The 18,171-nt window shown below is 38.1% G+C and overlaps 1 protein-coding gene across 3 annotated transcripts in view; it reads right to left on the bottom strand.

Annotated features, from left to right (window-relative positions):
* LOC127811416 (ubiquitin-NEDD8-like protein RUB2) overlaps positions 1-16,418 on the bottom strand; it is a 30,564-nt gene extending 14,146 nt beyond the window's left edge. For 2 of the 3 annotated variants that reach the window (XM_052351273.1, XM_052351272.1), the window contains exons 1-2: positions 16,277-16,418; positions 16,022-16,162 (exon numbers count right to left, since the gene is read on the bottom strand). In XM_052351273.1, the coding sequence (XP_052207233.1) occupies positions 16,022-16,041 (20 nt within the window). In that variant the 5' untranslated portion in view covers positions 16,042-16,162; positions 16,277-16,418. Of the gene's footprint in view, positions 1-16,021 lie in introns of all 3 variants that reach the window. The other variant, XM_052351271.1, reaches the window with a different exon arrangement.
* Between the last annotated feature and the right edge of the window lie 1,753 nt (positions 16,419-18,171).

The raw sequence follows: 18,171 nt of genomic DNA, 5'->3' as shown, positions 1-18,171 counted from the left end.
TCCTTTGACGACATTCTCATCTATAGTTCTGACCTTAACCAGAACCTATCACCCTTCGAATCGTATTTGAGATCCTTAAATCTCACCAATTGTTTGTTAAGCTTTCTAAATGTACTTTTGTTGCTAAGGAAATTGAGTATTTGGGCCATATTATCTACAGTAAAGGGGTGGGAACAGATCCAAAGAAAGTGGAAGCTATGTGCGAGTGGCCTAGACCTAAAACAATAAAGGAGTTGAGAGGATTTTGGGGCTTGACGAGGTATTACAGGAAATTTGTGCAACACTACGGAATGATCAACAAACCACTCACTAAGCTGCTCAAGAAAGATGGCTTTCAGTGGAATCCGAAGGCCGAAGCAGCCTTCATTTCCCTCAAGAAGGCCATGTCTATGGCCCCGGTCCTTGCCTTGCCAGATTTTTCCAAGCCATTCACAATGGAGACTGATGCATGTAACTCGGGAATTGGGGCTATCTTGGTACAGCAAGGGCGATCATTGACTTTTATAAGTCAAGCCCTTTCTCAAAAACACTTAGGCTTAAGTGTTTATAACAAATAACTTTTGGCGGTGTTAAAAGCCATTGATAAGTGGCACCATTACTTAGAAGGCAGTCCGTTTGTGATCAAAACGGACCATGAAAGCTTGCAATTTTTAGCACAACAAAAGCTGCACACGCATCTCCAGCGAAAGGGAGTTTCAAAACTCATGGGCTTGGATTTTACTATTCAGTACAGAAGGGGTAAAGAGAATATAGTGGATGATGCCCTTTCTAGACGAGATGAGAATGCAGTTTACCAATCTATCGTAGCTGTGGTGCCGAAGTGGATGATAGAGTTGCCAGAAAGCTATGAAAAAATGGAGTGGCTCAAGGAAATAATGGCATAGCTGGTAGTCAATCCTACTACAGTCCCGAATTATACATTGGCGAATGGATTGATGAGGTACAAAGGACGATTGGTGGTAGGAGACGGCACTACCTTGAAAGATAAGATTCTTAAAACCCTACACTGCTCCCCAATAGGTGTTCAGGAATTCGTGCCACCTATCAAAAAGTAAAGTAACTCTTCTTTTGGCCGAAACGGAAGTAGTGAAGTTTGTGATGGCATGTACAGTATGCCAGCAATGTAAACACAAATAGATGTCCTATCCCAGTCTACTACAACCTCTGGCCATACCACAACAAACATGGGACAACATTTCGATGGATTTTATAGAAGGACTCCCTAAATTAGAAGGCAAGGATGTTGTTATGGTGATAGTCGATCGATTTACTAAGTTTGGGCACTTCCTCAGTTTATCTCATCCATTTACGGCCCGAGAGGTGGCCAGAACATTTTTGGACAGGGTGGCCAGCTTCCATGGGATCCCTAAAACTATTATATCGGATAGAGATAAGGTTTTTACAAGTTCATTTTGGCAGGAGTTATTCAAGAAGCTGGGAGTGGGATTATGTATGTCAACAGCCTACCATCCTCAAACAGATGACCAAACGGAACGAGTGAACCAATGTTTAGAGGCGTATCTGAGGTATATGTGCTTCATCCACCCCAAGAGTTGGAATAAGTGGCTACCATTAGCACAATGGTGGTATAATTCCACTTATCACAATGCTATCAAAAGAAGTCCCTTCGAAGCTATGTGTGGATATCAACCCCCATTATTGCATGCACTGTCAGAATCACAACCTACTATGGCTGATGTAGAGCAATACTTCCAACAAAGACAGCAGCTGTTAAGGGTCCTAAAAAGGGAGCTAGGTACTGCCCGCAATAGAATGAAACAGGCAGCAGACAAACGATGCAGTGAGAGGACTTTTGAGGTAGGAGATCGGGTCTACCTCAAGGTAAGGAGGTTTTTACAACAACCCTATACAAACCTACCGGTCTCTAAACTGAGTCCAAAATATTTTGGACCATATCTAATTGAGGCTAAGGTGGATCCAGTGGCATATAGATTGCAGCTACCGGAGGGAGTGAATCAACATCCTGTATTTCATATATCCTTGCTAAAAAAAAGCAAGAGGAGTAGTTGTGTCTGCTGGACAGGACCTACCATCTGCTGCAAAAAAGGAAGGAGTGATAATTGTACCTCGAGCAGTGCTGGAAAAAAGGGTACAATACCAAGGGCAGCTACCCTTAGTTCAAGTGAGGGTGCAGTGGTCTCATTTACCGTCGAACAACACCACGTGGGAGTATCTCCCAGATCTACTGAAGCAGTTTCCTCGAGTTGTCGACCTTCTTTAGCATTCTTGGGACAAGAATGGTTTGAAGGGGTGGGGATTGTCATGACCCTAGGGGAGGAATATGTAATATTGTAAAATGTAGGGTTAATGGGGAAATAAAGGAACTAATAGCAAGCTGTAAACGGTTAAACCGTTGGGTAGTTGGAGTTGTTGAGCTAGCTAGAGGTCTTATAAAGCAGGGACCTACGGCACACTTGAGGGTATCTTGGAAGTTAATAAAGAGTTCCCTTTCTTTCTTGATTCTATCCTCTCTCTTATCTGTTGTTCTCTTCTTTCTATCATTTCTTACGTCTTATTCTACCGATTTTGCAAGCCCTAATCCAAGGGCTTGACAAGCTACTCCATTTTTAAGAATTCTTCTTTGTTAAAACTCTCACGATAATCATCGAAGAATTCAACCAGAAAGCTGGAATGATACTTCTTAGTTAGTATCATTGCAAACTCTTGCAGTTGCTCATGTAACATATGGCTGAAATCCTTGCTCATATCATGTATCACACTTCTTGTTTCCTTATCAACTTGGTTGGACTCATTATCCAACTTTCCCCATGCCTGATTTTTCTGGCTAAATTGCGCATGATTCCTCTTATTTCCAGCTGAAAATGCAGCCTTCTTTTACTGCCATTGAGGCTCTAATTGTCTCATGTGCGCACTGTTTTCCAAGGCTTCATGAGCAGGCCATCCCACTAAAAATGCAACATCCTTCGGCTGCAATTGAGACCCCATTTGTTTCATGTGTACCCTGCTCCCCATGGTCGACATCTCACAGGCATGACACTTGGAAGACTAAGGGTAGGGGTTCTATACATACCTCTCTTAACTGATTCGTTGCTATTAGTCGTTGGACTTCTAATCACTAAAATTGATTGCCCCGACCTTCAACTCGGATATGTCAGAAGTGCAGGAATTCATTGGAATCTACTTCGCACTTTCAATTCGCAAGATTACCAGATTTCACAATCAAGTCACCTCCTGTTACACCTGCAAAAATTCAAACACTGACTGCCGGCTTCACCACTGGAATCGGCTAGGCTCGAATCTGCCTTACCTTCCACGTTTAGCCTTAGCTATCAGCCCATGCTCAATCTCCCATGGCTTGGAATCGACTGACCCATGTCTCCACTCCTAATTAACCCTCCTTCGTAATTGAGTCCTGCCCAACTCGACCGGTCTATAATTCCGATCAATGAGAGGCCCACCTCGTCCGCCCAAATTGTGCGATTCCCCGAAAGGCTGCCTCAGCTGATGACAACAATTGATACGACCACACACCAAATCCTTCATCTGTTTCTGTCATTAATCTCTGCTCGCAATGGGTACGACCACAACACCACGCCCACTCCAATTTGCGATCACTTCCAATTCCAAAATCACCAGACTCACTGGTAGGCCAAATCGTGACACCCACTGCAAAATAGCGATCACTTCGGATTTCAAGCCGAGAATTGCCTACTCACTGGTCGCGTTTGGTAATGGTCGCGACACCTTCCTTGAGTGATTGTGTTGCACCCATGGATTTTTCTAGAATTGAGGATAGATTACTATGGAAGGAGGTTGAGGACCGTCGCTAAGATACAAGACCAAGATCGCCTACCCGACCAAACTGCGATCGCCAGAACCTCGCTACATAACCGCAATCGCTTGGAACTCCTGCACCAGTCACGACCTCTTAGCTGTTCGTGTCAACCTCTGGTCACCTCCTCTATCACAATTGGATATGAAAATCACTAGCCAGATACCGTCCTTCAAAGTCGCCTCCAAAAGTCGGCAACACTCTTAAGTTTCATAACCGAGCGTCACTACTGACTTCGCCTCCCAAAATCGGCAATACTTCCAATCAATTCCTTTGACTCAACCGCTAGAGTCTTAGCCAAAGTCACTCCTCCTTCAGATCCGAGCCGACATTCACCTCCTCGTGCATTGGAATCAATTCTGAGATTCAATGGACGTCTTCGTTTTCAAAACTCGGGCAGTAGTGTCTCTAATCTACAACTGAATTGCTGATCAAAACCACCTAACATAATGGATCAACCACCTCCGTACTCACCTTCCAATCACTCCAGAACCACTGGAATTCGCCGAACTCTACTCATTGAATATTAATAGGATTTGACGAAATCACAACCGAGAATCGTTAACTCTGATACCATTTGTCATGAACCTTGGAGATGAGCTAGGGTATGGAAGGAAGATCGAGAATGATAAGAGAAGAATTTGGGGAAGAGATCAGTTGGGAGGGAGACATCAGCAAGAAGATAAGGGAGGAGATCACCGAGAGAGAGAGAGAGGGGGGGGGGGGGAGAAATATTAGAGAGAATAAAGTATCCAATTCATTTTCAGCATACCTTTTACAAAAGAAGGATCAAGCTTATATAGCTTAAACCGTGGGTGCTACCACAGCATATCACACCCACTTTAACTAACTGATTTGTCCTATTCTAGCACATTGACACCTAGCAAATTCTACCATAACAAACTAACTAACTGGAAAGGAAATACAAACAAGAGAATGAAATACTAAGGTAATACAAGTAATATCCAAGCCGATACAAAACTAGGCCGCAAATTATACGTCTCCCTAGTCTCATGACAAACTATTGCAACCATTTTACCATGATGTTCTTTTATTGTTCCTTGGGTCATGACAGCATCATCCATGGAAATTCCACTATCTAATGGCCATTCAACTCATAGGTGCTTCATTCTTGGCAAACTAGAGTTTTTTTTTTCCTTATATATTCCAGAAGTCTTTTGCTTTACTTGTTACTGGAGATGTGTTTATTATCGATATGACAGCATATTCACATGGATAAGTGGGAGGCGAGCCTGCTGGTGGTAGTCGGAGGTCAACTGGAGCTATTACCCACCGGCAGCCTTCAGTGTGTGAGGCTCATGTGCTGATGAATGAGATATGCCTACTTCCAGCAACCTGTTTTCACCAATAGTGTTGCCAGAGGCAAGCACACACTCTCGTGGCCATTTTTGGTCTCAGGGGTGTTACTTTCTTCGGGTAACATGTTTTGCTACTTTCTTGTTGTAACAATTTATTTCTCTTGTTTCTCTCTTACAGCTTGTTGTTTTGCATTCCACAGTGCAGATTTTTGAGCTTTGTTTTTTTAATGAATGTATGTTAATTTTTTTAAAACAAACTTGTTTAAATTCGATTTTATATTTCATTTGTTTATGAAACAAGCCTTAGGAAATCGAGAATGCTTGCTTAGATTGATATTGAGAGGGTTTTGAAAATATATACAGGTTACAACTTAACGTCTTTCCTATAAAGTAGGAAAGGATTAGAGTAGTATACTCCTAAAATCTAGAAACAACTCTCTCCTAAAATTTAGGAGATAAAACAGATATAAAATACAAACTTACAATAATTATTTACAACTGAAACATAATTTAAACAACTTAAGATAATCTGATTTAATCTCTTCACTGAGTGTTGCAAAGCTTCCACACTCCTTTTTAACTTAGACTTCTCCTTCCACTTGGAACCTCATTCTTGTCCAACACTCCCCCTCAACCTGATGAACAGATAGAAGTCATTCCCAACTTGTTAATTAGGGACTCAAAACATGGTCTTGCAACCACTTTTGTTAAAACATCAGCTACTTGATTAGTGGAAGGTATGTAGGACATACTTATCCCTCCTTCTTCAATCTTTCTCTTTATAAAACTTCGATCTATTCTCTATTCTCACATACTTCATTCAATCATGTTGCATCAGATTTTTAACAATACTAATAACTGATTTGCTATCACTAAATACCTTTATTTGTTGAGATAAAGGTATCCCCAAGTCTTCCATTAGCCTTTCCAACCAAATCACCTCACATATCCCATGAGCAATTGCACGGAACTCTACTTCAGCACTATTGCGAGCAAAGTACCGATTGCTTCTTGCTTCTTCATGTAACTACATTTCCCCAAACCTTGGTACAATACCCTGAAGTTGATCGGCCGTCTTCTCTAGAACCGGCTCAATCAGCATCCACATAGCCTTCAATTCCCATATTTTTAGTTTTCTTAAACATTAATCCCTTCCCCAGTGTCCCCTTTAGGTATCTTAGAACATGATGAACATCCCTCATGTGTCTTTGAGTAGGAGAATGCATATATTGACTAATTACACTTACTAAATAGGCTATATCTAGCCTTGTTAGTAACAAATAAATCAATCTTCCTACTAACATTTGATACCTCTCTTTTACCACTAGAGCATCATTACCATTTTCTTCTACTTTCTTGCTCTATTCCAAGGGAGTTCCAGCTGGTCTGCAAGCCATTATTCCTGTATCCTTTAGCAAATCTAGGGTATATTTTCGTTGTGAGATGAATAGGCCTTCTTTGCTTCGGGCCACCTCCATGCCTAGGAAATATCCCATGGTTCCTAGGTCTTTTACTTCAAACTTAGCCTTCAATTGCTTCTTTAGGTTATCAATTTCCTACAAATCATCACCTGTCAGAATAATATCATTAACATAAACAATCAAAATAGCCATTTTTTTTTATTTTCAGTGGGTTTAATAAATAAGGTGTGATCAGATTGCCCTTGTTTATACCATAATCGATTGAGAGTCATGTTAAATTTATGGAACCAGGCCCTCAGTGACTGTTTTAATCCATAAAGGGACTTCTTTAACTTGCACACACTTCCATTATCAACCGCATGCTCAAAACCGAGGGGAACCTTCATATAGATTTTCTCATCTAAATCGCCATTAAGGAAAGCATTCTTAATGTCGAATTAGACGAGGGGCCAATCTAAATTCACAGCAATAGATAATAACACTCGGATAGAATTTAGCTTAGCAATTAGTGCAAATATCTCCTCATAATCAATCTCATAGGTTTGAATGAAGCCTTGGGCAACCAATCTAGCCTTGTATCTCTCAATACTCCCATTTACATTATGTTTTATTTATTGTAAATACCCACCTACATCCAACCAATTTCTTGTTTGGAGGCAGTGGAACAATCTCCCAAGTCTTGTTTCCCACTAGGCAGCCATTTCTTCCATCAAAACCACTCTCCACTTAGGATCACTCATAGCATTCTGAATATTGTTAGGAACTTCAGTGTTGTCAATTTTGGCCACAAATCCCGTGAACTGTGGAGACAATTTGGCATATGTTAAATGGTTAGACATAGGATATTTGACACATGACCTTACTGCTTTTCTCAAAGCTATAGGAACAGCCCAATCCAAACCATCTTCCTCTCTAGCATTGATGTCAGTGTTGTTTCTAAATGTAGCAGTCCCCTCAGAAACAACCATATTCTCTTCTGATGGACCAGCATCTGAGAGTAATGGTTGGTCTTGCTTTGGTTCTGGCTGGTCTTTAGGTCTTCTAGAGTAAAAAAAATAGAGTTATCAGCTATTGTATGTGGGGGAGGCTAATGAGGACCACCTTTACGGCTAGAACCTGTTTTCTCATGCCCAGAATGATGAGGAGATTCAGAGGTATGAAAAATGAAAGGGGGAACAGAATGTGCAGGCTCAATAGGGAAAGCAACCAGTTCTACCAGTGTGTTATCACAAGGTGTTGAGGATGCTCCCCCTTGAGAACATACTGTAGGATAGGATTAATGGAAAAAATGTTAAGAGGCATTCGGATACATAGTGCAAAGGATGCCAAGGGGGGTTTGGAATTGCAAAGTTTTGGAGGGTAGACGGTTGATTAAATAAGTAGCTGTGAGGACAACTTCTCCCCAATAGGAGTGAGGGACATTAGTGGTAAACATCATAACTCTAGCCACCTCTAGGAGATGTCGATTTTTTCTTTCAGCTACCCTATTTTGTTGGGATGTATATGGACAAGAGCTTTGGTGAAAGATACCGTGCTCGGCCAAGTAGTTTGTGAAATCATGTGAAAAATACTCTCAGTCATTGTCGGTTCAAAGGATTTTAATAAAAGTTTGGAACATATTCATAATAAACTTATGAAATCTTTTGAATATGTTACTAGCTTCTAATTTTTCCCCCATTAAATACACTTAATAAGCCCTAGAATGATCATCGATGAAGGTAATAAACCATCTAGAATCAATGATATTAGGGCATTTAGAGGGACCCCAAATATCACTATGGATCAAATGGAAAGTTTTAGAAGACTTATACAATTGAATAGGATGATGCGATCTATGCTATTTAGCAAGAGTGCATTGTTCACATGAAAGAATCTACTCTTTATTGCTGAAAATATCGAGATACAAAGATTTTAGATAAAGGAAGCTAGGATGTCCTAAGCGTTTATACCATAACAAGGCTTTGGCATTCGTGGTCACGCTTAGGACAACTTTATTTGAAGAAGAATTGGGGAAATCTCCTGCAAGACAATAAAGGTCATTCAACACCTTAGCATTGTCAATCACCCTCCCCAAGGCTTGATCTGTTCCCATTCCCAAAACAGGTGAGGTGGTTCCATCAGCCATAGATATATTGAGAGAGGAGTTACATATGGTATAATCAATCATAGAACGTGTAGAATTTGTCATATGATCTGATGCACCAGTATCAACTACCCACATGTTCTTAGAAAACCTTTTAGAAGCTAAGGAGTAGTGCTGGGAATTACCCACCCTGCAAGGCTACTGATGCAGTGGACTGTGGATTATTATAACTTGATTGGGTTGTACCTTGATTGAGGAGCTTGTACAAGGCTTGTATTTGATCTTCGAATAGGTTCAAACTAGGTTTAGCATTATATGCAGATCCGGGGCTCTCCTTCTTGGGTCGTGGCTTCCAATTTGCTAGTTTGCCATAGATCTTCAAGCAGGTCTCCTTAGTGTGATAGAGTTTCTTGCAATGGTCACACTATATTTTCTCCTTGCCTCGAGTCTTGGGAAGAAGTTCTCCCTATTTAATAGAGGTAAGGGCCGAATTTTGGTGTGACAAAACAAGGTCGGTTTGGTGCTAAAGCATCACCTTATGCCTATTTTCCTCCCTTCTTACATCCACAAATACTTCCTTAAGAGATGGTAAGGGCTTTGTGCCCAAGATTCTCCCTCGAACTTCATCCAAGTAGGGATTAAGGCCATGTAGGAAGTCAAAAATTCGATCATTTTCTATCATCTTATTGTATCTGTTGTTATCAGCTAGAGATTCCCAACTAATGGTATAAAACATATCCATTTCATGCCACAATTCCACCAAAACATTAAAATATTCTGTAACACTGCTCATACCTTGTTTGGTTGTCCTAATGCCAAATCGGATTTCAAAGCATTGAGAGGAATTCTCCAAGTCCGAGTACATCTCTTGGACTGATTCCCAAATCTCTTTTGTTGTTTTGTAGATTAGGTATGTTCTCCCAATTTTAGGCTCCATAGAGTTGATCAACCAAGCCATGATAGTTGAATCCTCTGCCTCCCAAAGGCCATAGGTGGCTGTCGTGAATGGTGGAGTGAGGATAGATCCAGTTAGATAACCGGATTTGCCCTTGCCCTTGATCACTAACATTACCGATTGAGACCACTCTCTAAAATTACTCCTATTTAGCTTATGCTAAGTAATTTGTAGAGGGTGGTTATCAATAGGTGTTGTAGTGAGATTTGATGAAGATAGAAGTGGGAGAAAGGTTCTTGGAGAACTAGTGGTTGAGGCTTCAATTAAGGTTGGATTTGGGTTTGTTTCAGCCATGATCGAAACTGAAAGAAGTCAATGTCGCTTCTGATCGAACCTGTGCTCTGATACCATGAAACAAGCCTTAGGAAATTGAGAATGCTTGCTTAGATTGATATTGAGAGGGCTTTGAAAATATATACAAGTTACAAATTAAATCTCTTTCCTATAAAGTAGGAAAGGAATTGAGTAATCTACTCCTAAAATCTAGGAACAACTATCTCCTAAAGTTTATAAGATAAAACAGATATAAAATACAAATTTACAACAATTATCTAAAACTGAAATATAATTTAAACAACTTAAAATAATCTGATTTAATCTCTTCGCCAAGTGTTGCAAAGCTTCCACACTCCTTTTTAACTTAAACTTCTCCTTCCACTTGGAACCTCATTCTCATCCAACAATTAAAATATGTTTTACTCTTTTCTCTATTTTTTATTTAAATTCTGTTTTTTAATTAAGTTCTCAACTTTTTACAATTCATTTACTTGAAGTATGTTTAAATTCTGTTTTCATTTCATCTGTTTAAACAAGTTTGTTTTAATGTGCTGTATGCTATTATGAAAATATTTTATTTATTTATTTTTTATAACATTTAGTTAAGTATTATAGTGTTGGTTACTTGGGAATAATGATTTTATGATTTTGTGTTTGTGAATAAAATAATGTGTATTTTATCAAAAATGAATAATATAAGAGAATATATATACAAATATTTTAAACTAATTATACTAATACCCCTTACTTATCTTATTTAACACTCCCACTCATGTTGGAGCATATATATTAATCATGCTCAGCTTGGTACAAATGTAATTCACACGAGAACCTCTAAGTGACTTAGTAAGCAAATCAGCCATCTGATAGTTGGAACCCACATATGTTGTAACTACATCCCTAGAGAGCACATTTATTTAACAAAGTGGCAATCAATTTCAATATACTTGGTTCTCTCAGCAAACACAAGATTAGAAGCAATATGCATAGCAGCCTGATTGTCACAGATTAATTGCATAGACTTGACATGCGCAACTCCTAACTCCTCAATTAATTGTTTCCATAGTTCTGAAAGGCGATAGGCGCAAAGGATCCTTAAGCCTGAGGTGCAAGCGCACGAGGCAAGGCTCGCCTTTGCAGAGCGAAGCGCATCTTTTAGAAAAAAAAAAACTCAAAATTTTGTAAAATCATAAACAACTATCAAATTATTAATAATAACACATGCATATCATTCATGATTCATTATCTTCAAATTCTAAACTAACAACATCAAAGTTGATTTATTCATCACGCAAATTCTAAACTAAAAACATCATCAAAGTTCAAACTCAAAGTCTCAAAATCAAACAAGTACCAATCATCATGCAAAATTCTAAACAAACACATAAACACTACAAGTCCACAATCAATAAAGAAGTTGTTGAAGTATGTCTTGATTTCCAAAATGAAGCCCGTTATTTGACCCGACCCAAATAATTTGGGACAAGACCCAAATGTGGATTTTTCATGAGAGCTTCCAGAGAGATATATATATATATATATATTCTCATTCGTGTGATTAAGGGGGTGAGGTGAAAAGGGATTAAGGGTGTAATCAGGGTTCATGGGTTTGAGAGAAATCAAGAGAATGTATTGATTTGTTTTCTTCATAATGAAATTGTTTGCCTCTCTCTGTGAACGTAGATCACACATTATGATTGAACCACGTAAATCTGGTGTTTGTTTGTCTTTTATCTATTTGTTTGCTTCTCATTTCTATCACGACAAAAGTTTTAATCAATCATCATCAAAAAGATCATCAACATCAAAGTCAATATCTTCATCATCCCCTTCAATCACGCCTTCATCTTCTTCTTCCTCTCCCAATTCTTATCCCTCTTCCAAGTCTTCATCATCTTCAGTCTCTTTCTCACCTTCCTCCTCCTCTTCAATCTCCGAAGTTACTCGCCACTCTGAAGTCGAAGCCGAAGTTGAACCCAATTGTGATCGAGTTTGTTTTAATTCTAATTCTAATCAAATAAAACAAGTAAAACACTCACGAGAACAGGTTGGAACCGAGAAGAGGGGAGGCTGGAACTGAGAGTGGCAACTGATTACGATGGGCAAGGGCTGCTTGATAGCTAGTTTCATGAGGCACGCTTCACGCCCCAGCGCCTCGCCATGCAAGGCGCATGCCTCCCGAAAAACGCCTTGCCTCGACCCAATCAAGGCGCCAAACTAACGCCTTGCGCCTAGGCACGCCTTTAACATCTATGATTGTTTCAACCACATTAGTTCACACGTTACAGCCATTGTCATATATTCAGCTTCTACACTGGACCTGGCGACAACACTTTGTTTCTTACTTTTCCAAGAGACTAGGTTTCCACCCACAAATACATAGTATCCAGATATGGATTACTTGTCACTGGGTGATCATGCCCAATTGACATCCGTATATCCCACAATGTGACTGTGTCCATGATTCTGATACAATACATCCTGACCAGGGGCAGCCTTAATATACCGAAGAATACGAATCACTACATCTTAGTGACTGTCACAAGGTGAATCCAAAAACTGACTTACCACACTTACAGCAAATGAAATATCAGCATGTGACTGTGAGGTAATTAAGGCCTTGTTTTCTTTGTTGTTTTCAAGCCATTTTCAGTTTTCAGTTTTCCAAAACAATGAAAACGTGTTTACTTTCATATTTTCAAAAACAAATAAAAATTTTGTAAAGAAAACCAAAAACAACAAAAAGTTATTTTAGTTGTTTTCATCACAAACACACTCAAAATTTTCAAAACATAAAAAATGCTATAGACAAAAAAAAAGTGTTTTTAGCAATCTCAAAAACACAAAACTGAAAATGAATTCAAAACTCAAAATTGAAAACTGAAACACAAAGAGAACAACCCCTAAGTTTCCCAACTAGTCGACAATAGCGCCCAAGATCAGAAAAAGGCTCCCCCTATTCGGATCCATAGAGGTATCCATAGCCTAGTAACAGTCTAATATTCGGATCCATAGAGGTATCTGTTGGCTTACATCCAAGCAACCATGTCTTCTTTAGTATATCCAAGGCATACTTTCTTTGAGAAATATAGATGTCTTGCTTTGACCGAGGTACCTCAATACCCAAAAAATATTTCAAGGAACTCAAATCCTTAGTCTGAAACTGTTGGTGCAAATGTACCTTCAATTCAGTGATACCAACATTATCATCCCCTGTAAGTACTATATCATCAACATATACCACTAGAAGAATGTGGCAGCCAGACTAAGAGAGATAAAAAATATAATGATCAATTTCACTACGAGTTAACCCAAACTCAAGAACAACTTAACTGAATCGACCAAACCAAATTCAAGGAGACTATTTAAGCCGTATAAGGATTTTTGAAGGCAACACACCAACCCAAACTCCCCTTGAGCAATAAAGCCAAGAGATTGCTTCATATACACCTCTTCTTGTAAATCACCATGAAGGAAGGCATTCTTGATGTCCAGTTGATGAAGAGGCTAGTGAAACATAGTAACAAGGGACAAGAAAAAGTGAACAGCGAAGATCTTATACTATGTCTAGGCTAGGTGAGAAACTTGAAGATCTAGGCAGCAAGATCTAGGTAAGAACTGAGAAGCTTGAAGCTTCTTCAAGCTTGAACGGCGGTCGGCAACACACAAGGAAGGCTGAAGGAGGAAGGCTGGTGGTCAATCAACAATGAGACAGGTCGACAGCGTGACATGTCAGCGGTTGGAGAAGCAGACGTGCGGCAACAACGATTTCAGATATGGCAAACGGCGGCAACGATTTCAGATCTGGCTTTTCATCTTCTGTTGCATACGGTCGGAGAAGACGAACAACCACGTTGAACAGAGGTCGTGATGTTGGGCCGAAGCGGCAGCGATGGCGGCGACGGTTGGACCTAGGGTTAGGGTTTGGGTGTGTCTAATGGCTCTGATACCATGTGAATAAAATAATGTGTGCATTCTACCAAGTGTACAATATAAGAGAATATATATACAAGTATTTTAAGCTAATTAAACTAATACCCCTTACTTATCTTATTTAACGATGTTTACCTCTTTATAGTTTTAAAATAAAAAATAATGGTATATATGTACTTTATACATATTTTCAATTAATATGCTCCAAGCATCCCTATACCTCAATGCACCTTGATCCTTTGACAACCATGTTTTTTTGGTAACTCAAGTTTGTAACCAGTTAAGAAGCAATGCAAAGGAAATGTATCATAAAATGCATATCCAATGCCAGCCTTTGGGTATCTAAACTAGGGGTGTTCAAAAAAACCGGTGCACCGCGGAAACCGGCCAAACCGAACCAAACCAAACCGATCCGATCGATTTTTTTTTTTTTTGCGGTCGAAAACGGTTTGGATTCTGTCCAAACCGCACGGTTTGCGGTTTGGACAGTTTGCGGTTCGGTTTTAAACCGAACCGCCCAAGAAAATAATAAAAAAAATTATAAAAAAAATATTATTATAAAAATATAATAATTGGCAGCCCATCTTATTTATTTTTTACACTATTTTGTCTTTATTTATCAATATTTGTATCTTTATTTACCATTTTTAAATATCTTTTTTAGTAATTTTAAATAGCATTTCAAACCGCGGTTTGGCCGAACCCAAACCAGACGCGATCTGGTTTGGTTGAAAAACCGCACTAGCGGTTTGGCATGCTGAAAATGATTCAGACCGGCCAAATCGCACTGCGAACACCCCTAATCTAAACTGAGATTTGCTTCAAGTCATTTTTGTCCAACAAAAAGATTAGGGCTAATAAAACTGATTGGAGAGCTAGGATCATGTAAACAACCCCACTAGTGGGATTAAGATTAGTGATAATGATGACAAGGATTTCACTGAGGTTCACTCTCATCAGGGCATTTAAAGCAATCTATCCCCATTTTATCAAATCAACAAATTTTCTTAATGCTTTTTAGACTGAGACCTATCAGCTAAGAAATATTCAGTGGAGAAATGAACAGGTGAACTAACATAACATATGGAAGTTTGTAAAAAGAAAACATAAGAATACAAATAGGCAAGGATACAACAAGAAAATAATATTCTTTTTATCTTCCATTAACCAAAAACAGTACTAATCATGAAAAAGTGCCACTAATCATATATGAAAATACCATTCAATCTATAATAATGATAATACATGAAAACACTGAAAAACACCACAGATCCAATGTAAAAATACTATTTAATCCATAATAAGCATCCTTCAGCATGCAAAACAGCTTAACAAAGACTACATGCCAATAAAAATTATAAAAACTCTATTGAAAACTCCAAATCATCCTTAAACATGTCCATCATGTGTCTTATGTATCTCCAAAAATGGAAGTGACAATGAAAAATAAACACATCATCAGGCATAGCCAACACATATCTTGGCATCTCTGACAAGTATCCACATTCAATGTGAAGCAAACATGGATACCCCCATATAAAATGAGAATACAAACTTCCTAGGTTACCAGCCAAGGGAATCTGTAATAGAATGTATAATCTCAAGGGAAGAGGAAGTAACAGCAACTTAGTCAGAAAACTCAGTGGGCGACATTATAATTTAGGCCAGTAATAAGAACGCATAGATGTATACAGTTATGGAGCAATGGTTCTGTTTCTAGAGGGACCACAGGAGTCTGTATTCATCAGCATAGTTTGTGTTCATATGTTTATTGGCATAATGAGAATTAAGAGGAGGAGCTAATATAGAATTGGATTCCAGTGGAGAATAACAAATCAAGAAATTCAGTCAAATGAGTCACTCTATTCACAAATCAATATTGTACGGAACTTGTGATTCTTCTGGAAAGAGGGTAAAACTTTACGCCCAATTCGCTAATTAGCTTACATAGCATTAATCAGATATCTAAACACTTCAAGATTAATAAACCCGTATTTCAGGCGATTAAACCCTAACAAACAACAAGTAGCAAGCAAGATCACTGAGCAAAGCCCTCAAATCGCCAGAGCACGAAAAAGCTAGTAGTTCCAAACAGTGAAAAGAATAAAATGAAAAGAACAAAGGGGGGGGGGAGCGAGAGAACAACAGTAAAACCCTAGATTACAAGAAAATGTTGAACAATATAAATCCTTCGAAGTGTAAAGTAACCAAAATACGGACCTGAATCTTGGCCTTAACATTGTCGATGGTGTCGCTGGACTCGACTTCGAGAGTGATGGTCTTGCCGGTGAGGGTTTTCACGAAGATCTGCATTTTTCTGTCTCCCACAGAGAATTGACGAGGAGCAAAGAAGGGAGACTTCTTCGGTAGTTCGCACGCAAAGCGAGATACAGAGAGGGAGAGTATCGGGACGAGTGAGGGACATCAAATGGGAATATAAAATAAAGAAAGAAAAGATTTTTAAACCATATTTACTTGGAATATGATCGGCGGAGCAGGGCACTGACGAGAGTTTCCCGATTCGGGAGTGGGGAGCGAAGGGCAACCGCTCTTTTGTATATTCCTCCCTCGGTTTTAATAGATGTCTTCAGTTGGTCCGGGCGACCCCTTATTTCCGATTAGATAACAATTAAAATTAATTAAAAATTTAGATCAATAAGAGTAAGATTAGATCACTTTAATTTAATCTAATCCAGTTAAATATTATGCCCTTCTTATATAGTTATTAAATTCATAAAAGGCTGATATGTTGTTCGATGTAGACCCACCTTATACAATCCTTCCTTAAGGCGATGCGGGCAACATATTAATTGCGTGTATTTATAAGGCAACAAATGGTAGTTTTTATATCCAATGACAAATTGATGTTGTATATAGCATGTTGGATTTTAGCTTGACTTGGGATCATATGGAAAATCGTCAAAAATAGGATAATCTAAACTTCAAATTAAATATCATATATGAATAATAAGAAGAACAAAGGAATGTGAAGACGATGATAAATGCAATATTAGTGAAATATAATAGTGACAATTAGTTTAAAATGAAAATAAACGAAAAGAATGGTGAGATAGAGACAAATAGGGTGTAACACCCACTAAATTTAGAAGATAGAAAAAAAAGTAATACCTCATAAATTTATAAGAAAATGATGTTAAGAAAATGATATCATTACTGTAATTTGAGAAATTTTGGTGCTTTTATTTGAAGCTTTAACTAAAGAAAATTTTAATGATCAAATTTCTTTAAGGGAATTTTGATGTAATATTCGAGATTTTTAAGAAAAATCAAAGAATAAGAAATATTGGTTTTTCTAAAAGAAAATGGCTTAAGAGCAATTTGCTAATTTGGATCTCCATCTCAAGGATATATTGGTAATTATAAAAAGTTGGACTATAATGTAATTTTTTAAAAGTTTTTGAGACGTAGGTGCAATTTTCTAAAATATCTAGGCTTAAGAGATCAATCCAAAGCAACTTAGGCCTTAAAAAGGGGATTGTCAAAAGTTGAAGCAATTGAGGGACAAAAATGAAATTACAAAACTAGGGAAAGGCATCGATATATTTAAAAAAAAATAAAAATTACAATTTAGTGGTTTAACACCTTACTATCGTCAATCACCTCTTTTAGCATGGCTACAATCGCTACAAGTAGCTACATTCCTTGATCTACAAGGTTTAATCTTAGATTGACATATTTGAACCAATTGGTCAACTTAAATCAATTATAAATAAGTTAGGGATTTGACAAAATTGAAAATACAAAATTAACTAGTTTTTGGATTAGTAGAGATAAGTGAAAGGGTTTTTGTTCTTGCAGGGGCAAAAGGTAAAATTGGTGTATTTGGGGAGTGTTTGGTGAGACTTTTAAGGGCTTTACGGATAATCCTCATACCCATAGGAATTCAGACCAATTTGATTATTGGTTGGTCATTTCCATGCCAAGAAAACAAAAAAGAATGAAAGGAAAGAGAATAAGAGGATGAAATGAAGAAAAAAGAAAGAAATAGTATAAAAATGAATAACAGTTGTTGTAAATTATTAATGAATGACTATTGTACCTTTGTACGTCTAATTTTTACCTGTAAATATAGAGCTTTAGTTCTTAATGATATACACTTTTTAAGGTATGATTATATTTATCTCTTATGTTTTTTCTCTCTATTTCACAACACGTTATCAGTACGATCTCAAAATTTTGAAATCACGATCTCAAATTTATTTTCTTCAACTTTGTCCGTCTACTAATCTCTTTCTCTCTCCAGCTATGGATCTTATTCTCAATTGTTTCATAATTGTGTATAATGAGAGGCAACAATTGGACTTCTTAACTTTTTAAGGTTTTTGTTCTTGCATAACTTTTCGTAGTGT

The sequence above is a fragment of the Diospyros lotus genome, chromosome 10 (genome assembly GCF_014633365.1).
Source record: "Diospyros lotus cultivar Yz01 chromosome 10, ASM1463336v1, whole genome shotgun sequence".
Lineage (NCBI taxonomy): Eukaryota > Viridiplantae > Streptophyta > Magnoliopsida > Ericales > Ebenaceae > Diospyros > Diospyros lotus.
Note: the sequence above shows the minus strand (reverse complement) of the source record. Positions and strands in the feature narration are given on the sequence as shown.